Consider the following 26,649-nt stretch of genomic DNA (forward strand, 5'->3'; position numbering starts at 1 on the left):
AGGCAAGATAGCAAAGATTGCACCTACGATAACTGCTTTCTGTGTGTAATGAAAAAGGACGAACCACACTATTTCCTGGAACAATTCAGAGCTCAACGGTTGCTACAAGGCAAACCCGGAAGAATATGCCATCCGAAAACACCAAATCTGTTGGCGTATCTCGCAGACGTACATGTGTTCGCAGCGACCGATTCGAGGGATATAATTCACGCCAATCTCGGGCTGAGTAGTATCAATTATGGGATTCAATTCAATTACTCAAAGGACAATAGCGTGGAGGACGTCCTCGTAAATATAGGCAGAAAAATACAGGATCGAAGCGGAAGCTTGACTACATTTCGTTATGCTTTAATATTCAGAGGGGAGGAGATTCCAAAATTCCATCATGGGTTATAGACTGGCGGCAAAGGCAAAGGCCAAGATATCCCCCCTTTCCATGGACAGCGTTTGCAGAGCCGATTAACCATGCATTGTTTTCACGGATTACGACAGGTTGTATAGACAGGACATTACATGTACGAGGTCGCCTTCGTGGAGCATTGCAACCGCTTGTTGAAGATGAAGTCTGGATGATGTATGGAGCCGAGGGCGGTACCACGAGCTTGTCGCCACGGTTTACGGATCAGATGGTGAGGTGCTGTCTGAGTTACCTGCTCTTATAGAGGAGGTGATCGCGTTGACTGAAGCAAACCATCCCCATACCCAAGAAATCGAGATTTGCTGATCTTCATTTGAAGCAGCGGTTATGAAAACGCTCTCTTTAGTAGATGGATCGAAGCCATTGTGTGAGACAGTAGATACAATCACTTGACCATGAAACATTTACCAACATACATACATCTCATTTGCTAACATTGTGCTAGTTCAGTCGTGAGGAACCCCATGAGATGTCCCGCATGCCCCTCTCTCAACATAACCCAAGTTTGCCCCTCCACGACCACCCCACCGCGCCCCTCGCGCCTCTTGCCCCTCATCTTTTTGCCCCTCTGATAGTGCTACAATCTACGCGCTTTTTTGAAGTTGCCGTTTATGGTAGTGTCAATTTGCAATGAAGTGTGCTAGATATGAGAAGGTCGAACTGATCAATAAAAACATGAATGCCACTGCGCAGTAGTAATACAGAAGATCAACCACATATGTCGGAATTCCAATTGTGTACAAAAAGACATGAATCTTGTGTACTACTGCGCCATATATTATTGTACCCTTCTTAAGCTCTGAAACTGGAAATTTGAGACTCGTGATGTCCAGCGACTTCAGTGTGCGATACAGCGGACATGCAAAAAAGCAAACTTCTCCATGACTTGCGCAAGCGCAAAAATTTAGTTGTCCCCTGCCAGACTCGAACTGGCGGCCTTGGGATATCTGCTAGGTTCTAGCAGTCATACATGACGATATGAGACCCACGTGATAACCAACTACACCAAGGAGACGTTACTATATCAACATGAGAGAGTTGATAAAGCTGATTCGATGAAAAGTTTTCAAGCAACAAATAATCTATAGACAACAGATCATCAAAGACCGGCGTTCCATGTTTGATAAAAGCCGACGATCTGGTAGGTGGGGCATGGGAGAAGAGTTTGTTAGATGGATGAGGGGCACGAGGGGTTTGCAAGACTAGTGTCGATGGCTGGAAACCAAGGCGGAAGCCGGCGAACCATGGTCGGGAACGATTAGATAGAATGCCTTGAAGAACATTAGAATTATGCCGTATCACGTTAAGTCTACATATCTGTACAGAAAGACCAATCGTCCGTATTACAACCACTGCAATACACCTCGACGCCACGTAGTGACGTAGACTCCGAACAATGCAAAAACGCCGGTAGCAAATCGAAAGCCTTAAATCCTTCTTTTGACTTGACTACGGCCCAAGTCGTTGCCCACCGTCAGGAGTCCTATTGCTCAGCGGCACGCTCGTTGTTGGCAGTACACCGTATCGGCCGTATGTCTTCTGGTCAACACTAACGTAGTGCGGTAACCTTCCAAGCAAGTTCAGCTTAGTCTCGACCCATCTCAAAATCTTCTCGTGCGGTACGAGGAACTTGATGTATCCAGAAGCCCACAGGTAACCGAGTCCTGCGCCGCAGAGGTGGCCTACTAGACTGACGTGCGGGACGAGGATGCTGGTCAGAACGATGAGAATGAGGGGCGTGGTCCAGGTGGGGATCTTGTATGGTCCGACGCTGCGAACAATCAGTTGTTGGGTTGGACAAGAGGAGTAGCGCGATGGTACCTGAAGTATGGGTTCGTCTTGTGTGTCTTCATCACTTCGGCCGATAGAAGGAGGAACACCCATACACTGTTCATGTTAGTATCTCCCTATGCACCGGTAACCCCAAACTGGCATACCTCGCGCCCATGACCGAGGTATTACTCCTCAGCACAAATTTCTCCAACAAGGTGTATACACCTCCCGGTATCGTTCCGAAAGCTGCCATATGGTCAGCTTAATATTCATGCATGTAACCCAGACTATGTCTTACGCCCAGTGAAAAGCGCCAACGTGACCAGTGTTCCGTATTCGGACTCGAAGCGCTCGATAAGTGGTGTTACGGCGAAGAGGTTGAAGATCATGTGGATGAAATTCCAATGTAGGACGGGGAACAAGTTCAGTCGATGCACTACAAGGATATTGTATTAGCATTATTCTTATACTAGACCAGACGAATCCCATGCGAAACATGTTTTCCGCTGTTTTCCTTCTCTTCGATACCAGCTCCGTGACTTCCGCGCTCTCCTCCTCAGTCGTCTTACGCCTGCGCCGCAATACATGACAACAACACAAGCACTGTAGCCGACCATATCCCTCTGACAATAGCAGAACAAACATACTCTGCGTCAAATCCATCTTGGCCGGCTCCAAGGCCCCGAAATCCCTAATCCACGGGAACGGAATCGTCGCAACCCATAGTCCTACAATCGCCGCAACTAGTACTTTTGTGCAAAACGGGAGGCGCAGGATATAGGACCGTATCCGCGCAGGGCTGATCTGGGGAATCGAGGTTATAGGCATCGTCGTCGCGAGCACACCGGGTGTTTAGGATAGTTGCTATGCAGACGCGTTGTGTTGTGCTCCGACGAACAGACAGGAAGATTACAATGGGACTAGGGTCCAGGGTCGACAAGGCGCTAGTGACGATCCTCCCGCTGGAGACGACTTAGCACCTTCCCAGACGGATTATGTGGGATGCTGGGCAGAGGGCAAGGACACGACCCGTTTTTCGCTTTCTGTTCTCCTACATGACGGGCGATTGAGACGTCAACATGGCTCTTCTGTGTGAGTTCGGCTCTGTGTGTGTGTGCGGCGGACGAATAGCTAACATGTGAAGCCTCGATACTGGCGCTCCGGCAAGATAAACGCCTACTCAAGCTACCACCTTATCTTTCCGCTCTCTGTATAATCATCGGCATAGGATGGCTGCTGGTACTTCCGTTGAACGATTACTCGCGAAGGACATACGTTTCTGAGAATGCGCTCCTTCCTGGACAAGTGCATACGTACTTTACCGGCAGCGAGCACAATGTCTTTCGAGCCTATCGTCATGAGGTTCACGGACTAATAGACAAGCCTGTCGCAGAGTATGCATGCATCCTCAACTTTCCAAAATAGAAACTGAACATAGCATAGACGATCTCAGCGACTCGAAGCTATCTTCCGTGAACAGAACCTCAAAGTCGCAACCCAGCACTACAACTACACCGTCTCGAATCGAACAATCGCGAACGAAAATGTCTACGCTATCCTCCAGGGTCCCCGCGCAGACGCTACAGAAGCCATTGTGTTGATCGGAGCATGGAAGAACATGGCAGACGAGGTCAACAACTCTGGTGTCGCATTGGTTCTCACATTGGCGCGCTACTTCAAGCGCTGGAGTCTTTGGAGTAAAGACATTATTCTCCTCATCCCTGGCGATAGTACAATCGGATCGCAAGCTTGGGTCGATGCGTACCACGAGGCACACGACACGCGTTACGTTGAGAGCTTGAAGATCAAGAGCGGGGCATTGCAGGGTGCTGTTGCGGTAGACTATCCTGCTGGTCCTTGGGGTCACCGATACGATAAACTCCACGTTGTGTATGATGGCATAAACGGTCAGCTTCCCAACTTGGACCTGTTCAACACCGCAGTGCAAATCGCCTCCGGTCAGATGGGTATTGGCTGCGTGATTCAGCGCATGTGGGAGCACAAGGACTCATACAAGGAACGACTCCAGACTATGCTTCGAGGTATGCTCTCGCAAGGTATCGGCCATGCAACTGGACCTCATTCGTCGTTCATTCCATATCACGTTGACGCTGTTACGTTGGTGACAGTCGGAGACGGCTGGCATGACGAAATGTCGCTTGGAAAGACGGTCGAATCGCTTTTCCGGAGTTTGAACAACCTCCTCGAACACCTGCACCAGAGTTTCTTCTTCTATCTCTTGTTGCAAGATAAGCGTTTCGTCAGCATTGGCACATATCTTCCCTCAGCAATGTTGATCGCCATCAACTTCAGCATTGCGGCAATGGCATTGTGGGTGAAAAGCGGACGTATTACAAAGCCCATTGCCAATCCCGCCGCCACAAAGCCCAAAAAGGCGTCTTTGGAGAAGTCCTTGCCAGCAGACACCAAGGCAGCCGAGAAGGACACTACCAAAGACGAGCTCAACAACAAGGACGCGAAACCGGAGACCAAGGAACCAGAAAGCAAAGAAAAATCTAACCCCGAAGAACCGGCAACTAAGCTCGTTGAACAAGACGGCTCCCTAGCTATCGTCCCCACCGCCAGCACCACAGTAACAGAACGCCACCTCCTTCTGCCCCTCGTTCTTGTCCTCGCGGCCCACGCCTCAGGCCTCGTCCCCCTATACCTGTTCAACAACTGGGATGCCGACCACCTCCCCAATCTCTTCCTTACAACCAGCAATCTAACCACGCTCGCCCCAATCACCATAACCTTCCTCTTCTGGTGGTCTGCCCCCGACGTGTTAACACCACAAGCCCTCTGTCTGCTCCAATGTTTCTCCTTGCTACTTCTAGGCATGTTTCTTGCAGCGCTGGCGACGCTCAACTTTAGTCTGAGTGTCTTGGTCGGCGTCCTGTGCGTGCCGTTGAGTTTTGTACGCAGGAGTAGTAAGAGCGGGGTTACGGGGCTGCAGTTGCTGGTGCTGGCCATGATGAACCCAGTTCTAGTTGTGCAGACTGCGACCAAGTTGCTGGGAGCAAATATGATGGATGTACTTGTGCAGAGCGCGATTGGATGGCATGTTTGGGGCATGTGGACGCAGGTTGTTGTTTGGTTGGTTTGGTTCCCTGCGTGGCTTGCGGGAGCTGTGGTGGTTTCGACTGGGTTTTGGGAGTCGAGGCCAGAGAGGGGTTGAAGAGGCTGTCATGTACAAGCAATGGAGTTGTGCAATGATGTCATGAGTCTTTTCATTCGTTGACCGTCTACGGTCACTATCTATGATTACATTGAATGCGAGCGTCTTGCTTACAGCTAATGCATGCCACCTGTTGAGAGTGGAGACGACGTCGTCTAAAAGGCGTATACCAACGGCCTAATGCAAGGTGGTGCTCGTTCAAGCAGCCCAGACGTCCTTGCCTACACCCTCGATCCAGTTACCCAGCTGGTTAACACTGGCATCCCACTCCTTCAACCGTGTCCTCATACCCTCAATCTGCTTCATGTCCAGAACCTTGGGCTGCACCCAGTTGATGCGCGCAATCTCGGCAACCTGGTCGATTTGACCCTTGAGCAGTCCCAAGCTCAGCGCCTTCATGATCAGGTGCTCGATCTCGTTCGGTTGTACCTTGGTCTCCTGGGAGATCTCGGAGAAGGTCATGGCGCGGTCGTGGGGTGGGCGGCGGAAGACGGTCTCTGTGAGAGCGGATAGCGAGATCTTCTGATAGAGGAAGGTCTGGTGCTCCTTGAGAAGCGGGGCCTTGGTAATGTTGTTCGAGAGGACGTCGTACGCCATCAGGTCGCCACGGTTGAAGGCGAAGAGGAGATCGCGAAGCCATGCGTGTGGGGTGTTGACGAGCGAGTCGAGGATGGGGTGTAGTAACAGCTCTCCAAAGTTGTAGATGGAGTCTGAGACGAGCGCGGCAATGCTGAGGTCGTAGGCGCGAGACTGGCGTTCCCGGAGTTCTAGGTCGTTAAGGTCGACACAGGCCAGGAACAGCAGGGCGTTCTTGTAGTATGCGGCGAATTCGTGCTTGGACTTGTAGTACTCTGCGCTTGCCCGGTAGAACGAGGCGTGCACAACCGTCTCCACCGAGTCGAAGGTATCCAGTATCTGCTCACACTCGTCTAGCTTCTTCTTGGCTCCCTCCTCATCATTTAACCGTAGCTGTATGCTGGCGGCAGCGACTGTGGCGTATACGTAGGCATCTTGTGAGGCGGGCTTGTTGACACTCTTTGCGAGATCGTTGACAAAAGCAAGGCGTTCCTTGTCGTCTGTAAGAGTCAGCTCTTGTGCCTGTCTATCCCACATGGCTCATCCTACCCTTGTACTGTGAGGCTGTGTTGAGCCCCAAGGTAACGAGCTTCAGCTGGTTGATCTTGTTTGCGAAGCTCTTGATGAAGGTCTCGAAGAAGGGTATCCGCTGCTTGGCGCTCTCTGGGTGGTCGAAGAACTCGATGAGCTTATCGGTAAGCTCGTGCCATAGCTTTCGCTCCCAGAAGTCCTCAAAGGCGATGAAGTATTCCTGGAGTTCCTCCGGTGCCTCGTCCCGCGCATCGCCCAGAAGGTTCGGAATCGTGTCTGTATCCATGGCCATGATTGCTGCTTGCAGGGCTTTGATGGTATGAGAGAAGGTGTATATCGAGTTCGGTGTCGGAGAAGTAGATCACGGGAGTTGGGCTGTTGTTGGTGGAGGGCGGGCCTGTGTTGCTCTGATGGATGGCGTTGCGGCGGAAGCTACGATTAGCGCATAGCGCCAAGGCCATCAACCACCAACGTCCAGACATCCCAGCTGCCTCACAAGAAGCTCCCTTCGACATACCAGCAGCCATTGAACGCCGCAACTATGCTGCCACTCCGCTGCGCTCGGTCGCCAGTGGCGCTGTCGGCGCAAATGCCCTTGAAGCGTGTCGCCAACTTCTCCACCTCGGTCTGCCGACAACAACTCAACTCGGACGTCAGGATAACTAGGTTCGCCAAACTACTCCCCATGACGCCAAAACATGCTGACAACGGCACAGGACTGGAAAGCCTATTTTGACTGTCTCCGGTGGACGATCCTCGCTCGGAGGTACGCTGCGACCCGTATCCGCGTGCTAGATCAACACTCACACACATGCAGGATATACCGCGACGGTTTTCGGAGCCACTGGATTCCTGGGACGATACGTTGTGAACAGACTGGGTGTGTGGAAATGATTCCAAAGCGGAGGCATATTACGCTAACAGCACGAACAGCCCGTTCAGGATGTACGGTGGTAGTCCCCTTCCGTGAGGAAATGGCAAAGCGTCACCTGAAGGTCGCTGGAGACTTGGGCAGAGTCGTCTTCATCGAGATGGACCTCCGAAACACCGCGTCGATTGAGGAGAGTGTGCGACACTCTGACATTGTCTACAACCTCATTGGTCGCGACTACCCCACCAAGAACTTTGATCTGGAGGATGTACATGTCCACGGTACAGAGCGCATCGTGGATGCCGTCGCCAAGTACGACATCGACCGGTTCGTTCAAGTCTCATCCCACAGCGCAAGCTTGGACTCTCCGTCCGAGTTCTACCGCACCAAGGCCCGGGGAGAGCAAGTAGCACGTTCCATCTACCCAGAGACCACCATTGTTCGACCTGCGCCCATGTTTGGTTTCGAGGACCGTCTTCTCCACCGTCTCGCTTCCCCCTCAAACGTCATCACCTCGAACCACCTAGAAGAGCGCATCCGCCCCGTCCATGTTATCGACGTCGGCATGGCTCTTGAGCGCATGCTCCACGACGACACCACCGCCGCTGAGACTTACGAACTCTACGGCCCAACGGAGTACTCCATGGCCGAGATCAACGAGCTCGTTGAGAGGGAAGCGATGAAGCCGCGCCGCCACGTCAACATTCCTAAGCGCCTCATGAAGCCCATTGCGCACTACGCCAACAAGCTTCTCTGGTGGCCCATCCATTCGGCTGATGAGGTTGAGCGAGAGTTCATTGACCAGATCATTGACAAGGATGCAAAGACTTTCAAGGATCTGGATATTGACCCCGTTGAGTTGAAGAGCTTGACCTTTGAATACCTCAAGGGTTACCGAAGCTCAAGTTACTATGATTTACCACCCATGAGCGAGAAGGAGAAGAGGGAAGAGAAGAAGTATCTACACGTCCTTGACGACCAATAGACGGAGTACTAGCATGGTTAGGGTTGTGGAAAACTTTGTAAATATCTGTGCCTCTATGCTGGGCGGACATGGTCTGTAGAATCAAGATTTTTCGTTTGTACCTTTTGCATCAAGTGTGTACAAGGTGTTCGTAATTCCAGAGTGGGGTATCGTTGCGCTAAAATGCTATCATAAGATGCTCTCGTTCTTTTCTTCAAAAGCCTATGCAGTTCGAGGCTCCGCCTCCTTCCTTTCGGCTAACCTCTCCAAATGACTCCTCAGCAACGCCTCGGTACTTTCCGGATCGTCCTTGCCCCTACGCTCATCCCAATGCCGATAAAACTCAAGCACAACTTCTACAGCAATGAGTGCAATAATTGCCCACTCAAGTCTCAGCCCATGTTTCTCGCTCAGCTGCTCCCTTAGCACACTAGCAATTTCCTGCGCAAATCCAATCTTCTCGTTGAGCACCTTAATTCGTACCCCAACATCCAGGGCGCGCCCAACTTGGTCGTAGTACTCGCCTAAACCCAGCTCGTGCCGCGAATCCCAGAAGATGTCAGGCATGCTGTCGGTGAGCTCCGAGTAGAGATTTAGCTGAGCGCGAAGGGAGAGTAGTTCACCGGTTTTGCGTAGGATGAAAGAACGTGTAAAGGGGGCACTGCGCCGGGGGGAGATGGTTTTGGAGGAGGCTAGCATGGCAGGGATATCGCGCGTTGAGTGTTGATAGGCTGATAGGAGGGTTTCTAGAACGGCGAGTTTGGTGCTACGGGCGAGACCAGAAGAGAAGGCTATCTTGGCTAGAACAGTATCTACTTCGTGGCGTTGGTCAGTCGAGTTGAGAGATTCGTCGGGTTGAGATGATGGTGGGTTGTCGGATACTGGCTCTGCTTTTGTGCCGAGAACGATGGTGTCGCCGACTACCTCGCTGGTTTCTCTGCTGGAGTCTTCGAGATAGTCCAGATCTTCCGTTTCAAGCAAGTCTAGGTGTGAGCCTTCAGCTGCTGCTGGTAGCACTTGATTGACCAGCTTCAGCGCCTCTCTTTCCCGGACATTCCATGTCACCACTGTGCCAGATGGGAAGATGAAGATATCGCCTTGCTGGAAATCTTTGACCTCTGATGGTCGGTCCGAAGTCTGGACATGTATGACCTGCGGGTACAAGCCGGTCTGGAAAGGATCGAGATCGTAGCCTTGGGCTTTGACTAGTCGAGCGGCAACAGCAATGTCGTATGTTTCGGCCGCACAGTACGCGGTTACCGTCTTGGTTTCAGCGTCTGGGTCTATGAAGCGTGTCCTTCCTCTTGACTTTACGAAAGCTCGCGATCTCTGTGCCTCGACGGCGATACTCCGCAACGACGTCTTGCCAGCACTCTTCCTGGTGCCTTTTCGGTTTGCATGTTGCTGCGTCTCCTTCACCGGTTCCTCGTTTGAGACTAGTTCCTCTTGCTTCTGTGTCAAGTCTATCTTTTTCGCATATCTGCTTGTCGTCGAGAATAGTCGGTTTGCGGGGGTGCGCAACAACGGAAGCGTGGGTAGGGTGTTCAGCGGAAGGCGCGCAGCAAGACACCGTGCCAAGCCATTGAATGCGTAGTGTTGGTAAACCGTCATCGCCAGCGGCAATGTATCTCGAACATAGTTTCCAACAAGAGAGCAACTAGTGGAGGCGATCAATCTTGAGAGTGGTGGAGCATTTGCGGAGAGCTAGACCCTTGCAAGTCCGCGGGAATGGCTTGGCCAGCATCATAGGCCTAGATCGACAGGGCATCGACTCCTCCATCACTCACACCTCCACGCGCCGGAGCTTCCCCAGGCCTCTACCACGCCCGCCGCAGCTCATGCCGCCAGCATGGCTGCGGAAAACACCCCAGACGAACCGCGTACGCCTACGCGCGACCCCAAACACGTCGACAAGGTAACTAGTGAAGGGAAAGAGAGCGTCGAGCACGACTCAGATGAGGATGAGGATGATGTCGAGGAAGAGCCGAAGCTCAAGTACAGCCGTCTGACAAGAGACTTGGGACCTGTCTATCGGAATGGCGACGCGACAGCTACCTTCATGGTTGCGGGAGACAAGATGGTACGGTCATAGCTCCATGCATTATGCGCATGAGTACTGCAAGCTGTCGAGTGAATGCTAAGATTGTACCTAGATTGTAGGCACCCACAATGGCAATATCCATGCATTGAGCATACCTTCATTTCAAATCCTCCGGACCTACAACGCGCATCCTGCTGCTTCAGTGACAGCGCTATCGCTATCGCCTCTATTGGCTTCGCAGCCCTTCGTACCCACGGCCTCGGATCTCAGGTCAGTAGACAACACAAATGCATCTTCTAGACGAACAGACTCGCCAGCGGGCAATGCATCGTCTCCTCGCGCACCACGGCAAGCTCAGGTGCCATCAACACCCTCAAATCAGATATACATAGCCTCTTCCTCCATCGATGGGCACGTATGTGTGTCCTCCCTGATCGATCCCAAAGACGTCACACTGCGGAATTTCGGTCGCCCTGTACAAGCGGTTGCACTTTCGCCTGATTACAAGAACGATCGCTCATACTTATCTGGAGGATTAGCTGGTGAGCTCATTCACACGGTCGGAGGTCCAACAGGTGTACGTTCCAACGCCAACACCAGCTCAGCATCACAGACAGCCCAGGGATGGCTTGGAGCGATAGGTCTGGGTGGGCACAGTGGAAAAGACACCATTCTGCACTCGGGAGAAGGTACTATAACTGCCATCAAATGGTCACTCTCGGGCAAGTTTGTAGCCTGGTCGAACGAACACGGCATCCGTATCATGCGGACCGATCTCCATCTTGATAGTGCTGACTCCGACAACGCATGGAAAAGAATCGGCTTCATCGAAAAGCCGAACCGTCGAATATGGCAGGAAATGGCCGGTGTATGGAAAGCGCGGATCGAATGGATAGACGACCGATCACTTGAATCTGACGATGATGCTATAATGAGCATGAATGGCCACCACCTTGCGGATAAAACCGAAGGCACACTACCACACAATCGCTCACCCCAGGCGTTCAAAGATATAAAGAAGCAGGACAAGTTCGAAAAGCTCATCATAGGATGGGGCGATGCCGCATGGGTCGTCCATGTACAGCCTGGTGGGGCTGGCATTGGTCGCGATATTGGTGAGAGATCGGTTGGAAGCGCCGAGGTGGTTCATTTCCTTCGTTTCGACGACTGTATTGTTTCTGGCATTTCGCTCTATACCCCTTCTTTGCTTCTTGTTCTTGCATACCGGACACGCGACGATGATGATAACCCTGTCTCTGGACCGGACACGACTCCCCGAGGAGGAAGGCACCGTCGCACAAACGGTCTCTCACCAGAGCTCAAACTCATCGATGCTGCGACCTCCGATGAGGTCGAAGTGGACTCTCTAACTGTCAGTCGATACGAAAGCCTCTCGGCTGCGGACTACCACCTGGGAACCCTGTACGTACCACATCCAAAGACAATGACTCCCGCACAAAGGAGCGCACTCGAAGCTATCGGGGGTGGAATATGGGATATGGGTGCTGCCACTGCACGCATATTCAGTTCTGGGGCAAGCGTGATGAACCTCCCCATCGGTTCTGATAAGCCGCCGTCGAGGGCGCCTTCCATGTCGTCAGCAAGCGCAGGCAATGCTGCTGGCTCAATATCCGGCAAGCGTCAGCAACAAGTACATCCGAACGCTGCAACGGCAGGCCTGAAAGTCTTTATACAGAGCCCCTACGACTGCGTGCTGGCTATCAAGCGAGAGCTCTCTGATCACTTCCAGTGGGAACTCGAGCACGAGAACTACAAGGATGCATGGGAGCTTCTGGAGGACCACCCGGAGATCATCGCATCTGTCTCTCAGTCACTGTCGGATAGCTCAGATCCCAGTACGCCAATAAAGCAACAGGGAAGCCTACATGAGTTCTTTGCGGATGACAGCGCATCCCAGACAACCCTGTCTGCTACGAAAGCAAACCAAAACTCGGCGGTAGAGAAAGAGAAGCGTCGCATCGGGGATCTATGGGTACAACAGCTTGTTGGCTCGGGTGACTGGAAGCAAGCAGGTAAGGTCGCTGGCCGCGTACTAGGCACCTCCACAAGATGGGAACATTGGGTGTGGAAGTTTGCACAAACGAATCACTTCAACGAGATCTCTCCCTACGTTCCCAAGAAGCCAATGCAACCGCCATTGCCTTCCATGGTATATGAAGTAATTCTCGGTCACTACATCATACATGATCGTATACGCTTCAAACACCTGCTTGAGGACTGGGATCCGGACCTGTTCGATATCAACAGCGTCATTGAGGCTATTAAAAGCAAACTCTCTGCTGGCGACGTCACTGAGGAGTCTATCGAGGGCGACGTACAAGGTCGAGACTGGCGGATACTACAAGATGGTCTTGCGAAACTATTCCTTGCCAGTGGTAGACAAAGAGAAGCGCTGCGTTGTTACATCCGCTTGCAGAATGCCGATGCGGCCATGACTCTCATACGGGACTTCCACCTAGTGGAAGCTGTACGGGACGATATACCTGGCTTCATCATGATGGGTGTTTCGAAAGAGCAGATGAAATCGGCATCAGCGAAGTTGGAGGAGTTGGAAGAAGCCTCAGCAGAAGCCATCAACGTCCTCGTAGAGGAGGGTTGCCGTGGCACCATTCCTGCGAGTGACGTCGAAAGCCAACTCCAATCGAAAGGCCCAGTATTTAGACCATTTTTGTACTTCTATCTACGGAAGCTCTGGAAGCCGGAAATGCATGAACGGACAGCAAAGACGGCTAAAGAGCGGGTAGCCGAGGACCGCTTGGCGGCTGATGGTAAGATCGTTGCAGAAGAATTTGCGGATCTCATGGTGGAGTTGTTTGCCGAGTACGATCGACCGCTGTTGATGGAGTACTTGCGCAAGTCGCAAAGTTATGATTTGAGCAAAGCCACCGCGGAGTGTGAGAGGAGAGAGTACATCCCAGAACTTGTGTAAGTCACGACTGTCTACGCAGTCCTAGTCATACCTGATTCACTAACCTACCATAGACATATCCTCTCCAAGACTGGTCAAACCAAGCGTGCTCTGTACCTGATCATTGAGAAACTCTCAGACGTCAGCTTTGCTATTTCATTCGCCAAGGAGCAAGATGATCCTGACCTCTGGAATGATCTGTTGGAGTATTCCATGGACAAGCCTCACTTCATCCGCGGCCTGCTCGAGGAAGTCGGCACAGCAATAGACCCTATCAAACTCGTCCGTCGTATTCCTGAAGGACTTGAAATCGAAGGTCTGAGGGACGGTATTGGTCGTATGGTACGGGAGTATGAAATCCAACACTCCATCTCGGAAGGTGTTGCGAGAGTTCTTCGGGGCGAGGTAGCAACTGGTATGGACACTTTACGTGCAGGCCAAAAGCGGGGTGTCAAGTTCGAAGTCACACCATGTGACGGCGACGGTCACGAAAAGCATCGCCATGCAAAAGGGCAGATTGACATTGAGTCCAAAGGCATTGATCCGGCAACCGCAGCAAAAGCTACAGCTAAAGCTGATAAGAAGCCCACAGCGGTGTCCTCAACAACCACCGCACCGAACCTCGATCCCGCTCCTGCAGAAGTGCCTCAGGGCGAAGCACCACCCGGTCATTGTGTAGGGTGCCACCGTCCCTTTATGCTCCCCACCGCCGAAGAAGAGACCGTCACCATCGAGGATGGGCCTATGCCCCTGTCTCGCGACACGCTTGTGGGCTTTGCATGTGGCCACGTCTTCCATCTTACTTGCCTATTACCGAAGACAAGTGCCAGCGCCAGTGTCGCAGCTGGCCTACAACAGCAACTGGCCACTGATGCTCAAGAAAGCGGCGGAAGGTGGACAAGAAGTGTAGGCGCAAAGGTAGCGCACGCACATGTTATTAAGAGTGCAGTTGGTCGGGGCTGTGTCGTTTGTCGGGAACGAGAGGTTGTTGGTGAAGAATAAATATGAAGGATGGACAACATGCTACAGGCGATGTATATATGACAAAGATCTGAATAGTTGGACAACACGGATGTTCATGGAGGTGGACCACACACTGTATTATTAGATATCAAAGTGGTGAGCTTGTGTCAGCGTAACACTGCATTGGGGGCGCTGGAAGCTAGTTGCGTTGATCGATCCGCATGGAAATATCAAACGTCGTCCATCAATATGGTTTCTAGTACTGGTTTTCAGCTTGGATTGTTGCCTTTGTGTCGCTGTCCCACTGTGCGTTGTCTTGTTGAGAAATTTTGCATGTGCATCGATGGCTGTACTATGAAGGGCGCACGGTATGATGGAGCAAAGGACGTCAAGGAGCACGGCGCTACCTAGGTGGTGTCACACATGTCATGTTTTTGTAAGCCATATTGCCTGAAAGAGTATCTTCGAAAAAGCTGTTGAAGACTGCGAGAAGGGCGTGGTGACATGTAGAGAGGGGTATGAAGGGCGTGGATTTGACATCTCATCAATGCCGAGGAGCTCATGTTTCTGAGCTAAACATCAACACATTCATTCAATCTAGAGATGCTCGTAGACTTTTACTTTGTTGGTATTCCATTGCTCTCAGTAATGCACCATGTGAATCATGGTTGAGCGGCTCTCGCGCTTGTCATTGAATCTGTGCTCTGGTGGGTAGTGATTGTGATAGCTTTTGGGTGTTTCGCTGGAGCGTCTGACGTGTCACCGCGTTTGGTGGTTGTCGGTGGGTCTCCGGGGCATATGTTCATTTCCAGATATTGAACAGAGAAAACGAAGGCACTACCATTAAACCTGGACTGTAAAGAGGTACTTCATCGCGTTCACATCTTTGAATGCAGCTGCCAGTGCGTGTGTAACAATAGACTACCCTATACCCAAAGCAGTATCGGTGACGCACTAGCTAACGCCGGTGAATCTCCGGCGTCTCGATGGTCAGTTGTTCGCATCAACGCTCCGACAACGAACAGTTTGCGCCTCTCTGCACAGCCCTCCGCAGCCCTCGTCGCTGGAGAGGATGATTGTTGTAAGAGACCCGCGACTACGATATGGCATTTGAGGTCTCGTATGATCTCGAGAATGAGCAACAGTTCTGGGATGGTGAGAGAGTCTTCGGAACCCCCACCAACAGCCTCGACTAACACGCTACACAGAACTCGACGATATAGTCTCGACACGCTGTCACCAGCACGAGATAATCGATAACTCCCTACGATCCTTCCTTAATGTTACTACGAATTATAGATGTACGCATCTTCGACCTCTGCCGTGACCAACGTTGACCACGAACAGCCGAATACCTCCAAACCGACTTCAGCGTTGCGAAATGCATTTTTCGCATGCTCGAGGGCGAACTCTTCGCTTCGAATAAGGAATATGTACGGCGACAGATAATATATTGCCTCTTGCAGGTACGTTGGGCGATGCCTGGTGCACATAGTCGCTGGCTGAGCGTGAGGCTGATGAACACGATAGGAAGATGATAACCCTACCCTTCATATAGTGACCGCGTTTCTCCTATACGATGGTCGCAATAGCAAAGACGATGATGTCTTTGAGATGATGCACTCGGAGGGCACCTTTGCCAGACTTGTCGAATTGGTACAGACGTCGAGTGTACAAGAAGATACTGCTTTGCATCAACTACTCCTCCAACTGCTTTATGAATCTTCACGAGTTCAGCGATTGACATGGGACGACTTTGGTATGATAAAAACACATTTTTCTTTCTGTTTCCTGAAGCCACTACTGACGCTTGCTGTGTAGCTGCGGTGAACGACGCCTTTATCATCTACTTGCTGGAGATCATAGAAGGTGCTTCCGACGATGCCGACGATTCATATCACTATCCCGTAATACGCGTTTTGGTATGTCTACTCATATATGCTACCAATTATCAAGCTGACTTGAAAACAGTTGGTTTTGAACGAGCAGTACCTTGTAGCGTCGACTAGCCGTCATAGCGATGGACGGCCTGGCATAACGAACCGGGTTATCAAAGCTATCTCGACCCATGGCATGACCTACAAGACTTTCGGATGCAACTTGATTCTTCTTCTGAACCGCGAGTCGGAGACCTCCCTTCAGCTTTTAATCCTCAAAGTGCTTTACCTTCTCTTCGGTAATCCTTCTACGGCCGAATACTTTTACACCAACGATCTTCATGTCCTAGTCGACGTCATCCTACGAAACCTTATAGATTTACCCCATGATTCGGCCGCTGCAAACGCATTACGACATACCTATCTCCGAGTTCTACATCCAATACTCATGCACAGCCAAATCGGCAAGCCACCGCACTACAAGCGTGATGAACTACTGCGACTCCTTCATCTTCTCGTCACAAGTGGTAACCATTTCGCACCCGTTGACGAGACCACCGTACGACTTGTGAACCGATGTACCAGTGTGCAATGGTTACAGCCTCCAGCTGCCACCGTGGAACACGGCTCGACCAATGGTAACGGTACCACGCACTCCCTCGTCGACCATGTGGCGAATGGTCAAAAGGAGTACGCACGACGAGCGCTAGGCATGACTGTGCAAGGTAACAGCGAGAGCTCAACCAGCGTCATGGAGATCGCAGGGCACACTGCACAACCTGGCGTACAAACGCCGAGTATGTCGAAGGTGGCGCAATAACGCATCGGAATGTTCTGAGGCTATGTTAAGCGACAGGCGTCTTGTGGTTGTCATTCAGTGGTTGCACGGAGTCTGGCGATGTCCCTTATCGGCGGTTTCAGATATCGACGCGTCAGTGGGCATCTCGTACTTACACTTTTCATGGTTGGAGTTCTGGGCACGTCTAGCGTTCTTGTCACCGATGATGTATTTGGTTTCATTCTACGGCCATCGCGATGTCTTCCGGAGACGGGCCGCTGTTACCGGTCTGCCTTTGTTTCTAATGCATGCCCTCAAATTGTCGTCACTGTCCGCTTGCGTGGCCGACCATAGCACCTACATAAACAAATTGAAGTCTTGGTCGGAACAATTGTTGAGCCACAAACTCTGCATAGCCAAGCCATGATGTCGATATCTTACTGCATATGTGGCACCCAGATGTTTCCTAGTCATATGACCGTGGTCGAGCCCAAATGCGAATCCGATCTAGACTGTACACCTGTTCTCACTATAGAGATCGACATGGCGCAATGCTACCAAGCTTGCCGCGCTACTTGGAACGATGTACATCGACATCATGTACCTGCTCCCCAAGCGGCACATATCAGACGCCACCTACCACTTACATGCGCTAATACGTGTGGTACCACCCACTTACGCACGTACAACGCCCACCGGACATAAATCTCCCACCGACACTAGTTAATCTACGTACCATAAGAACCCTGGCCCCGCGCGCACCACAGAAGGTGCCGCGACAAGACGAGCGGATTGCTTGGCTTCCCGCTATGTAGATGAGCCACAGCCGCTATTAGTGTGGGTACTAAGGCTAGGAAGGAAAGTCAGGACGGAACGAGGGATTTTTGTATCGCTTGTTTGGGCTACGGCTTGCTTATTGCTCCCTTATGATGGTGGGCATGTCGTTTCTGGTTTGGGCGTTACGGTGGTGGCTGAGTATGCATGTGGACTTGTGGAGACGTCAAAAAGTGCGCAAGTTACCCTGTTTCATCATAACCGCCTTTTTAGGGAGCCTTGGAAGTGTTGCTAGGGCCTTTGCGATACCTAGAAGACTGGTTCGCTTTTCATTCTGCCAAAATGCCAAGTGGATAACCACACCAAAGTGGCATCTGGCATCGTGATGTTGATCAACAGCATACTAGACTTACCCCAGAGATCTAACGTGACTCTCATCTATCTTCAGACGCATTAGTTGAGATTATTATGGTGACTTCCGCTGAAACCGCCACGACCACCTAAGCATGTAACTCCCCCAACCTACCCCGTTACATCGCTCGCCACGACGCGCTTCTTGTGTCCCACAGCAAAAGCTCCCTCATCCTGCCCTGGACTTGACCGATTCCGCATCTTCCGGTTACTTTTCTTCTCTTTACACCCGCTGCACCGTTGCACGGGTCCGCGGAGAGTACTGCATCACCTAGTAGCAAAACCACTGCAACGCACAGATGATCACACCGCTCAGCATCGAAATCATGAACCATATAATCGTATGCATCGGCTCCAAATGCCAAGTAACTGGAATCTCGGCCCAGGCTTTTGGATCAGATCTTGCACTGGAGGGGGTCTGACTGTTGTAATAATGCAGGGGTGACCTCTTAATATATACAAGATGTTGAGGCTGCTTTTCGAGCCTCTTGCCTGGGATTTATCTATTGCGTTAGCACACATAAGACAAACCGCAATTGGTGGAACAATATAGCTATGGATATGTATATGCGCGCAAGGTACTGCCGGCATCCCCACAACATTGCCGCAGCGAAGCATCTGCCTTGAAATTCGATGCTGGCATTCTAAGCTGGCTTGACTGTTTTTATTGCTTAGCCCAACGAGGACTATCAGGCTCGGATTGAGTTTGAGACGGAAAGCCTGTGCTATACAATCAGAGTCGTAGCGGGTACTGCCACAGTGAGAAGGAGGCAAGATGGATGCGCAATTACCAATATACTGTCTCCAGGCTTTTGAGCGTAAGCATACCGCATGCATCTTTACAAATCGGAAAGTATGTAGCTTTACACTATTCCAAAAGCTTTTCTACCATGGAACCTGCGCTTCTCAAACAAAGATGATCAGTGGTCAATTATGTGTCACCGCGCCTACGGTATCAACGTTCGGTACCACGGAAACAACGAAGATCGCACATCGTTGCCCAAACACAACACTGCCTAGTCAGAAAATCATGCGCATAGATTTTTGAACTTGCTGATTAAGAAATTATAGCTATCGCAGTGAATGCCAGGCATATGTGATTAAGAAAGATCGAAGTGCTTGGTGCTAGGTGCATTCGTACATCGGAAGTGGTAGAAGATTTTGACTAGGTAGACGGAATCGTAAACACGAGACAAAGAAAATTGACGACGATGATATGACACGTACATGTCTTCGATAGAAGACAGCAGCCAAGCCGTTTTACTGCGAAGATGCCCGTTGACAAACGGCGTCCTCAACCCGACACCAAATAACTCGGACACTCGGACATTGACGCATGCCGGCCTTCTTTTCTACCGAACCACTCTAGCATCGGTTACCCAGAACGCAAAACAAAGCTTCTGCATATCGATGAAACCGAAAATTACGATCTTCATACTACAAATCTAAGATCTGCGGGACGTGCGTTGTGGAAGCCCAAACTGCCGTGCCGAGCCAGAACAGTGATCAATTTGAACCATTGTGACGGAACTTGGTCATGGACTCGTGATATGTGCGCATAATATATAAATTATTCTTGTCCGTGGGGCACTTGCAGCCCGAGAGCCTGGATGCCGCGGTATGAAGTGGTATGTGAGGGTGATCGAGCGAGCTGCAGAATGTTGCGCGGAAGTCGCGGATACGACTTTCATCGCGGGAGCATCACGCTCATACAGTCACTTCACATTTGCAAGTGAGGAATTGAAGTAGAAGTATCATCAAAGTTTTTTGACTCTTAGTGTTATAAACCGTAAACTGATGCTCAACCCATGATCGGCAGGGAGCGCCCTGCGCCTACGTTTGTCTGGAAAAGTAATCCGAGACGGAAAGTTTCGGTCATTGGGAACCCTCGATGTCCTCCATAAAGAAAACCTAAGTAGAATAGGCTACCGAAAACACAGCTGGATATAGGAGGAGCCCAAAGCAAGAAATCATGAACCTCTACGTGCTAACAAGAAACTTCGTGCAAGCAGTCATGACTTCGTAAAGGGATGCACCAGACGCCTCGCAAAAAGTACAATCAAGGAAAAGAGAAAAAAGAACCGTTCCATGAATGAGACGCTCTTAAACCATCCGGCCGGCGTCGCTGATGTCGTCAGAAGACGCACGCGGTGAGGGCACCCGAGTGGGGGCTTGTGATAGTGGGTCAGGTGACGAGTTGGGTTCACTGGCCCTACGCTTCTCGGATGTCTCGGCCTTGCTCAGCCTGCGCACGATTGCCTCCTTCGCATGCTCGCCGTTATCGCACGGCAGGTACCATCGCGAGACGCCCATGCAGATACACGAGAGCATCAGGTTAGCACCGGACCACATCTGAACAGTGATGTAGGTGTTGTACTGTGTAATGAGATGGCCGGCAATGACAGGGCCTGTGAGGGCAGGGATGGCAGCGAATGTGTACATCATACCAGTCCAGTGGCCAAGCTTCTTCTTTGCGAAGTGTCTCGTGCCTGGCGCGGTGTAGGAGCATTGAAGAATGTTGCCAATGGACGCGGGAGGGAGACCAATGACCATACCAGAGAAGATACCGAACACTACGCAGAAAGCGATTGCATCAGCCTCTGATCCAGCCAATGTCCAGAGGATCAGTGTGAGCATTGACGCGGTGAACTGAGAGCCGATATGCATGTTGAGGGCCCCGACCTTGTCCGAGAAGTGCGCAAGGAGCATCCGTCCGACAGTTGAGGCTCCGTTCATGATGACTAGGAGCCAGAAGGTTTGGAGTGGTTTGTCGTTCGTTTCACCCGGGCTCGCTGCTGAGCCAGTCCGATCGCGAGTGCCAAAGCCACGCACTGATGCCCACTAGACAATATTAGTTACTGGTATGGTTGGCAGGACAGGAGTACTGACCTCTTCAAGGTTGAAGAAGACCGGGTAGAAGCCAAAGAACATGAACGCAACGGCAGCTGTGAACCAGCACCAGGCCTTGTTCTTGAAGGCTTCAGTATCGAACCAAGTCCTGAGCTTGCCCCAGCTCTTTGGCTCATGGTGCTCGTGGGCAGGGTCTGGTGTGCAGAAGATGAAGGAGTAGATGCACGTCACCGAGGTGAGAGTCGCAACATAGCGCACAGCGTTGTTGAAGCCAACCGATTGGATCAGATAGCGGAGCATGCTGGGGTAGATCACGCCTGCTACACTGGCACCGCAAGCGACATAGCCTACAGCAAGACCCCTGCGCTTTGGAAACCAAGTTGAAGCAACTATAATGGAGTTAGCAGGAATCAGTATGGAGTGATGATCATTTCTCACCTTGAGAGCTGGAAACGAAGAAGGTACCCATACCCAGACCCACTACGAGGCCCTGAGTTGCCCAGATTGGGCCGAAGCTTCCAAGAGCCTCAACGTCGCTGGGATGTGCAACAGAGAGCATGAAAAGACCAAAGGGTACAAGGAAAGTGCCACAGCCGATCACTTTGCGAGAGTGTCCTGCATCCAAGAGTCGTCCAACGACATTCGAGAGCAGAAGCACAATGAAAGACTGTGTCGAACCGATCAGATTCAGTTCGAGTTGATCAACACCTCGAAGTGAGTGGCCAACGTAGTACGAAGACCAGGTGCCGTAGGCGTTGACGAGTCCCCACGAGTTGAACATGAGGAAGAAGCAGCCCAGCAAGCATGCGTAGGCACGCCATGATTGCGGCCAGTTAGGCTCGTCAAGGGTGTCGAGACTGGAGTGTGGTGATTCGTCCCGCATGGAATTGGTTGCGGTTGGTGCTTCGGAGAGTGGCAGCGTTCCTTCGCTGTACTTCCGACTCTCTTTGTAGGTAGAACGTGTAGGCGGCATGGTGGCAGTGGTTGCTGTATGTGGGTACCGTAAGGTGAAGGGGGCAGGAGCAATCAGTTATCTGGGAAAGTGTTTGACGTATGGCGTGATAAGATGCTCAACACAGATAGCACGTGTTGGAGGGGGTGCGCTCAAAGGGACGCACTGGTGATGGTATGGTACGGAATCGAACAACTGTCAAAGCGGCGGGGATGGGGGTATAAGTACGGTACTCATGTGCAAACAGTCACGGAACTGGGGAACAAGCCTAAGGCTTGGGTTGATAGAGGGTTCTTTTACGGCTCCACTCTTGCTAAGCACGCGCGTAACCCCCATGTAGATTGTGGCTACCTTCTCCCATAGTGACGTGGTAGTCAAACCGGCCGTGTAATGGGGAATGGATGCCGCAGGGCACAAGCAACGCATGGGTGCAAGACCAAGAGGAGCCAAGGCAATACGGGCTTCTGAACTCGCCGGTAGCAGGGTATACTTCATTACTCCGTTAGAGACTTCAGACGTCCTGCGGCCCAAAGGTTAGTGCGGCGCGTTAATCCGGTGGAACAGCGATCGGCGGTGGTAGAATCTCCGGCGCATCTTGCGTTTGGACTTCCCCACGCTCACTCGTTGTCGTGAAAACATGCCAACCATGTCGCCTCCCAGAAAGATTCCCTTCGACTGCTAGTGACCTCACCTGTTACATACTTGGACGTTGCCACCTCTTTTTGTTCAACGTGCGTAACAATGGATGGTACTGGACCGCACTGGGCAAGACTACCATGGTACATGGGCCACGCATCTCCTATCCCACGATCGCGTGTGTGGATATCGATATTGCTCATAGGCTGTGCAGTCTTGGCTTGTTCCACCAAAACGAAGTTGCCGGTAAGCATAGACATTCGGTAGACGATGATAGGGGTTGATGCGTCTAACAAGGTTGTATAAAATAGCGGAGCGGGCCCTCGACGCTTGGCAGAGTGTCAGCGGGAGATATGATGAGTGATGAGGCTCGATTGGGTCGGTGTGCCAAGAATGTGCTCGAGTAGTGATGTACACATTCCGCCTTGGCCGGCTCAGTTATATTGCAAGGGTCAATGATGAGTACTCTCGCAGTACTACTGCTGAGACTTATACAAGTCTGGGCAGTCTCTGGATCAGAGCGGATGCGACGGCCGATAATCTGGATGAAGACGCGCAAGCCCATCGAGGGTTTCGACACTACACATGCGAAGCGACTGTGGAGGAGGGTCGAGTGTCACCCGCAATATCTTGAGTACATGACAGAGAAGTCACGCTAAATTTGGCGGCGTAACAAGATCAGCGGGCCGGTGCGGTTCGTTGCTTCGTTATCTTCAGTTTCAACACAGCCACAGCCGCTTCGTATGCCCAGAGATCGACGGCTAGGGCGCTCCGCCAAGCATCAACACCCACGTTGGCGTTGATGCTTTGTTCTTCCCGCCGCAGCGAAGATACGCTCCCAAGGAAACGTATCATGTTGCGAATTGTATCGGAGAGTGCGGTTGTGGCTGCAGGAGATTCATCACCCTGCATTGCAATGACCCGTCTAGCGACGCACACCTATGTCAGTGCTTGGCCGCCAGCTAAGATGCGATTTTTTTGTTGACGGACGACGCGCGGAAAGTGGACTCGAACATTCTGAACGAGCATGGAGTGTGTTGGGGTAAGATGGTGGAGGGGAGTTAGGGCTGGAGATCAGCGACGCTACCTTCAGAGAGTTTGCTCTGCCAAGGCTCATTGTCGGCCGGGCAATTACGCGTTCAGGAAGCCCTCGCACAGTATCAACCCGATCGAGCGTCGAGACGAGCACCAGACGCTATTTCTAATCTGATCTGGAAACAAGTCCAAGCCCGATATCTTCCTAGGTCCGTGCCGATCTCCCCTGTCGGGAAGTGTCAAGAGCCGAGAAGAAACAAAGAAGCATCCCGCGCAGAACTGCACTACACTTTACACAGATACCAAACACAAAAGAGAACGTTATCTTGCCTGAGTCTTCGTAGTCGTCTGAGTGACTAACCATCAGAGCTGAGGCTTGCCACGGTAGCGGTCAGCTGGCGGCTTCATTCCTCCGTTGTGACGGCTAGTCAGTTTCCTGTGATGATGGCGGCGAGGCACACGCTGGGGTCCCGCGGACTCCATCAGCTACGTCACAAGTGTTCCACAATAGTCCCATGGGGAGGAGGACCCTTTGAAAACCGGGGACTTGTCCAACGTTCTAACGATTGTAACGAAGTTATTCCGGCGCCGGACGTTGAGCAGTGGATATCGTCATGCATGCTACTTTGCGATGCCACATACATGCTGCCGCAGTCAGTCCGCACAGCGGAACCATGTCGTGATTTAGCCTTCGAAGGATGACCTTCTGGATTGGCCGGTTAAGGCCTCCGTGTATCGTCCGATGAGCAGCTGTGACAGCGGGTGCGGCGTTTGGGCTTCGATCGCAGTTCCACGGTTAGATACTCGGAGATTTCTATAGGGTGCGATTAATGGCATCAATCGCCTGGTATCGTCAGCGACATCCGAACATGGTCAGTTTGCTTCTCCATCGTGATTTGCGGGAGCGCGCCCATCCGCAGTCTTGTTGAATAGTAGTAAGTCAGCGCGAGCCAAGTTGTTAAGATTTTGGAAGTTGTGTTGTATCATCGCAGAAACTAGTCCACCTGATGTGTGTTAGTTCATCTCGTGGTGAGTTGAGGGCTCATCAGTTATCATCTCGGTAGTCCCGCTGGCGCTCACGACGATGCCAAGTATTGCCCTGGGGAAGAAAACTCACCCAAGAAACATTTCCATCCACTCCGAACCTCCGAACCACACAGAACAGAGCCCCTGAAACTCTGTTTTCACAGTCACTGATAGCGCTGTGGAAGAAACAAGCAAATACGAGCGGAACGCCACAAAGAACGAACCCTTGTGGAGGCGTGCAGTTTCCGTGTGTCAACATCAGGCCACTTAGAGGTGCAACTCCGAGACGCGATCCCGCACCCATGAAGTCACGGATTCGAAGCGACAGCCGCCAGGGCGGGGCGGAGAGCGGAAGACGTTGAAACAAAAGAGATGATATTATGGCGAAGCACTGCGATACCCGTCTCAGATCCTTCTTGTCGTCTGCTGGGCGCAACTGGGCAGGGCCGACTCGCCACGTTGTTAGAGCTCCGGCAACCGCTCCGACTTGGAAACGACAAGACGGCAACCAAGACCGACAGCCGCCGCATTCCATGTCAGAGATCATTTCGAGTCGAACCTGCACTTTGTATGTGTTGGCCTCAGGCGGAGCGGAAAGCCCAGCCCAGCCTGTGGCGCTGGGTTTCGAGTCGCATACGAAAAGGGGTTTCATATGCGACAAGAATTCGTGACTCACAAAGAGATGTCCGTTCAGTCAATCATGACTGCGCAGACGTGCACGCGCAGGCCTCCTGTTGGGCGTCGCTGTGCTTTTCCCATATGTTTCGGTACCCAAGGCACTGCAAGGCAACGGGCAACAAGCAAGGAGCGTCTCGCACGTTCACCATCAGAGTGTCGGAGCGCGGCCTCCCAGGGTACCGTGAGTTCAACAAATATAAATTTGGGCTCACTATAGGTAGGTGCGGTCTTGTCGCAATCAAACGTTCCAGGAGTAAGCATGATCTCTTTACTCTGTCAGCGACAGAACCCATTTTCCATGACATACTTGGCACGGCGTCTGGATAACACCCAAACACCTGCTAGACAGCGCTTAGGCGATACCCAATCAACACTTAAACAACGCTCGGCGCTTGGTGTAATAATGGTTTACTTCCGCTCTTCTCGTATTCCAGATGTCAACAGAGGCAAACAAGTTCTGCAGTGAGGTCTTTTCGACACAATTTTAGACAAAACAACCTTGTTGAAACAGCAGTTACATATTGCGAAACCTGACACTAGTATCTTTTCTTTCCTGGCCTACGCAACTATTCCAATCCTCTCTCAAGTTCATTCGTCTTGATCTTTTTCTCCCCATCATCGAATGTTTCCCATCAGACCCGGGAAGCACCTGCGCCTCCACCCGGGCGCATCCGGGAAAGTTCACACTGCAATACTACTCTCCCTTCAGCGTACCAACCAATATCCATGAAAGAGTCGAATCCCAACTGCCTATTTTCAATAGTTCCATTCTCGCTTCACACGTTGTATCCTGATTTTCGTTGGATATTGACAATACAGACCCCGCCATACTTTCGGCGCGGCAGTACTCGTACGCGCGTCACAGTATTTGCAAGCAAGAGAAGAAGTCGTTGAGGGGACCCGAGACATCTCGGACCAACAACAAAACATACACAGACAAGACACCAACAACAAGCCATGCTATATGGTAGTACCAAGATTATGCTCCGAGGAGAAATCAAACTGTCATGGCTGCTTAGATAGGTATGTAGTTGCTATTCTGCCAAGCAATCGTACCATTGAACCTTTTTTTTTGTCTTTTCCGATTTCGCTATTTGTCATCTTTCTATCCTACTGGCTTGTTTTGTCACGACTGGGAAGAATTTTATCCGCCATATCGTTTCTAGCTTTGCAGGTGATTGTAGATGCAGGCAAGCATTTCACCGTGTGGTACACAGCCGTGATGTGATCTAATCCAAACCAAGAGAAAGACAAGGCTTCTCTTGTGGTTATCTGCTTGTCGATTCTTAAATCAGGCTCGAAGATGTGAACTGCATAGTCTGTGGCACATGACAGAATATCGCATCACGGCAAGAGAAGGCGCATCGTCGAATATGGATGGCTGCCAT

At 51.4% G+C, this 26,649-nt stretch overlaps 8 protein-coding genes across 8 annotated transcripts; 4 read left to right on the plus strand and 4 right to left on the minus strand.

Moving 5' to 3' along the window:
* Nucleotides 1–1,867: 1,867 nt before the first annotated feature.
* Nucleotides 1,868–2,580, minus strand: ALTATR162_LOCUS2115 (uncharacterized protein; the record flags this gene model as incomplete). Its single annotated transcript, XM_043309717.1, has 4 exons — nucleotides 1,868–2,189; nucleotides 2,240–2,305; nucleotides 2,356–2,437; nucleotides 2,490–2,580. 4 exons carry the CDS (start codon nucleotides 2,578–2,580, stop codon nucleotides 1,868–1,870), a joined length of 561 nt encoding a protein of 186 aa, XP_043165652.1.
* A 690-nt stretch (nucleotides 2,581–3,270) lies between these two features.
* Nucleotides 3,271–5,369, plus strand: ALTATR162_LOCUS2116 (uncharacterized protein; the record flags this gene model as incomplete). The annotated part of the gene is made up of 3 exons (XM_043309718.1): nucleotides 3,271–3,283; nucleotides 3,336–3,585; nucleotides 3,635–5,369. 3 exons carry the CDS (start codon nucleotides 3,271–3,273, stop codon nucleotides 5,367–5,369), a joined length of 1,998 nt encoding a protein of 665 aa, XP_043165653.1.
* Nucleotides 5,370–5,567: 198 nt separating this feature from the next.
* Nucleotides 5,568–6,768, minus strand: ALTATR162_LOCUS2117 (uncharacterized protein; the record flags this gene model as incomplete). The annotated part of the gene is made up of 2 exons (XM_043309719.1): nucleotides 5,568–6,445; nucleotides 6,495–6,768. 2 exons carry the CDS (start codon nucleotides 6,766–6,768, stop codon nucleotides 5,568–5,570), a joined length of 1,152 nt encoding a protein of 383 aa, XP_043165654.1.
* Nucleotides 6,769–7,017: 249 nt separating this feature from the next.
* Nucleotides 7,018–8,332, plus strand: ALTATR162_LOCUS2118 (uncharacterized protein; the record flags this gene model as incomplete). The annotated part of the gene is made up of 4 exons (XM_043309720.1): nucleotides 7,018–7,142; nucleotides 7,193–7,242; nucleotides 7,294–7,356; nucleotides 7,410–8,332. The coding sequence occupies 4 exons, from the start codon at nucleotides 7,018–7,020 to the stop codon at nucleotides 8,330–8,332; spliced, it is 1,161 nt and encodes a 386-aa protein (XP_043165655.1).
* A 201-nt stretch (nucleotides 8,333–8,533) lies between these two features.
* On the minus strand, nucleotides 8,534–9,922 carry ALTATR162_LOCUS2119 (uncharacterized protein; the record flags this gene model as incomplete). The annotated part of the gene is made up of 1 exon (XM_043309721.1): nucleotides 8,534–9,922. The coding sequence occupies one exon, from the start codon at nucleotides 9,920–9,922 to the stop codon at nucleotides 8,534–8,536; it is 1,389 nt and encodes a 462-aa protein (XP_043165656.1).
* A 238-nt stretch (nucleotides 9,923–10,160) lies between these two features.
* Nucleotides 10,161–14,283, plus strand: ALTATR162_LOCUS2120 (uncharacterized protein; the record flags this gene model as incomplete). Its single annotated transcript, XM_043309722.1, has 3 exons — nucleotides 10,161–10,391; nucleotides 10,465–13,298; nucleotides 13,356–14,283. 3 exons carry the CDS (start codon nucleotides 10,161–10,163, stop codon nucleotides 14,281–14,283), a joined length of 3,993 nt encoding a protein of 1,330 aa, XP_043165657.1.
* Nucleotides 14,284–15,347: 1,064 nt separating this feature from the next.
* ALTATR162_LOCUS2121 (uncharacterized protein) lies at nucleotides 15,348–16,941 on the plus strand (the record flags this gene model as incomplete). Its single annotated transcript, XM_043309723.1, has 6 exons — nucleotides 15,348–15,399; nucleotides 15,453–15,545; nucleotides 15,592–15,710; nucleotides 15,775–16,003; nucleotides 16,066–16,166; nucleotides 16,216–16,941. The coding sequence occupies 6 exons, from the start codon at nucleotides 15,348–15,350 to the stop codon at nucleotides 16,939–16,941; spliced, it is 1,320 nt and encodes a 439-aa protein (XP_043165658.1).
* A 3,246-nt stretch (nucleotides 16,942–20,187) lies between these two features.
* Nucleotides 20,188–21,907, minus strand: ALTATR162_LOCUS2122 (uncharacterized protein; the record flags this gene model as incomplete). The annotated part of the gene is made up of 3 exons (XM_043309724.1): nucleotides 20,188–20,925; nucleotides 20,974–21,323; nucleotides 21,373–21,907. The coding sequence occupies 3 exons, from the start codon at nucleotides 21,905–21,907 to the stop codon at nucleotides 20,188–20,190; spliced, it is 1,623 nt and encodes a 540-aa protein (XP_043165659.1).
* Nucleotides 21,908–26,649: the final 4,742 nt, after the last annotated feature.

The sequence above is a fragment of the Alternaria atra genome, assembly GCF_907166805.1.
Source record: "Alternaria atra isolate CS162 genome assembly, contig: 21, whole genome shotgun sequence".
Taxonomy (NCBI): Eukaryota; Fungi; Ascomycota; class Dothideomycetes; order Pleosporales; family Pleosporaceae; genus Alternaria; species Alternaria atra.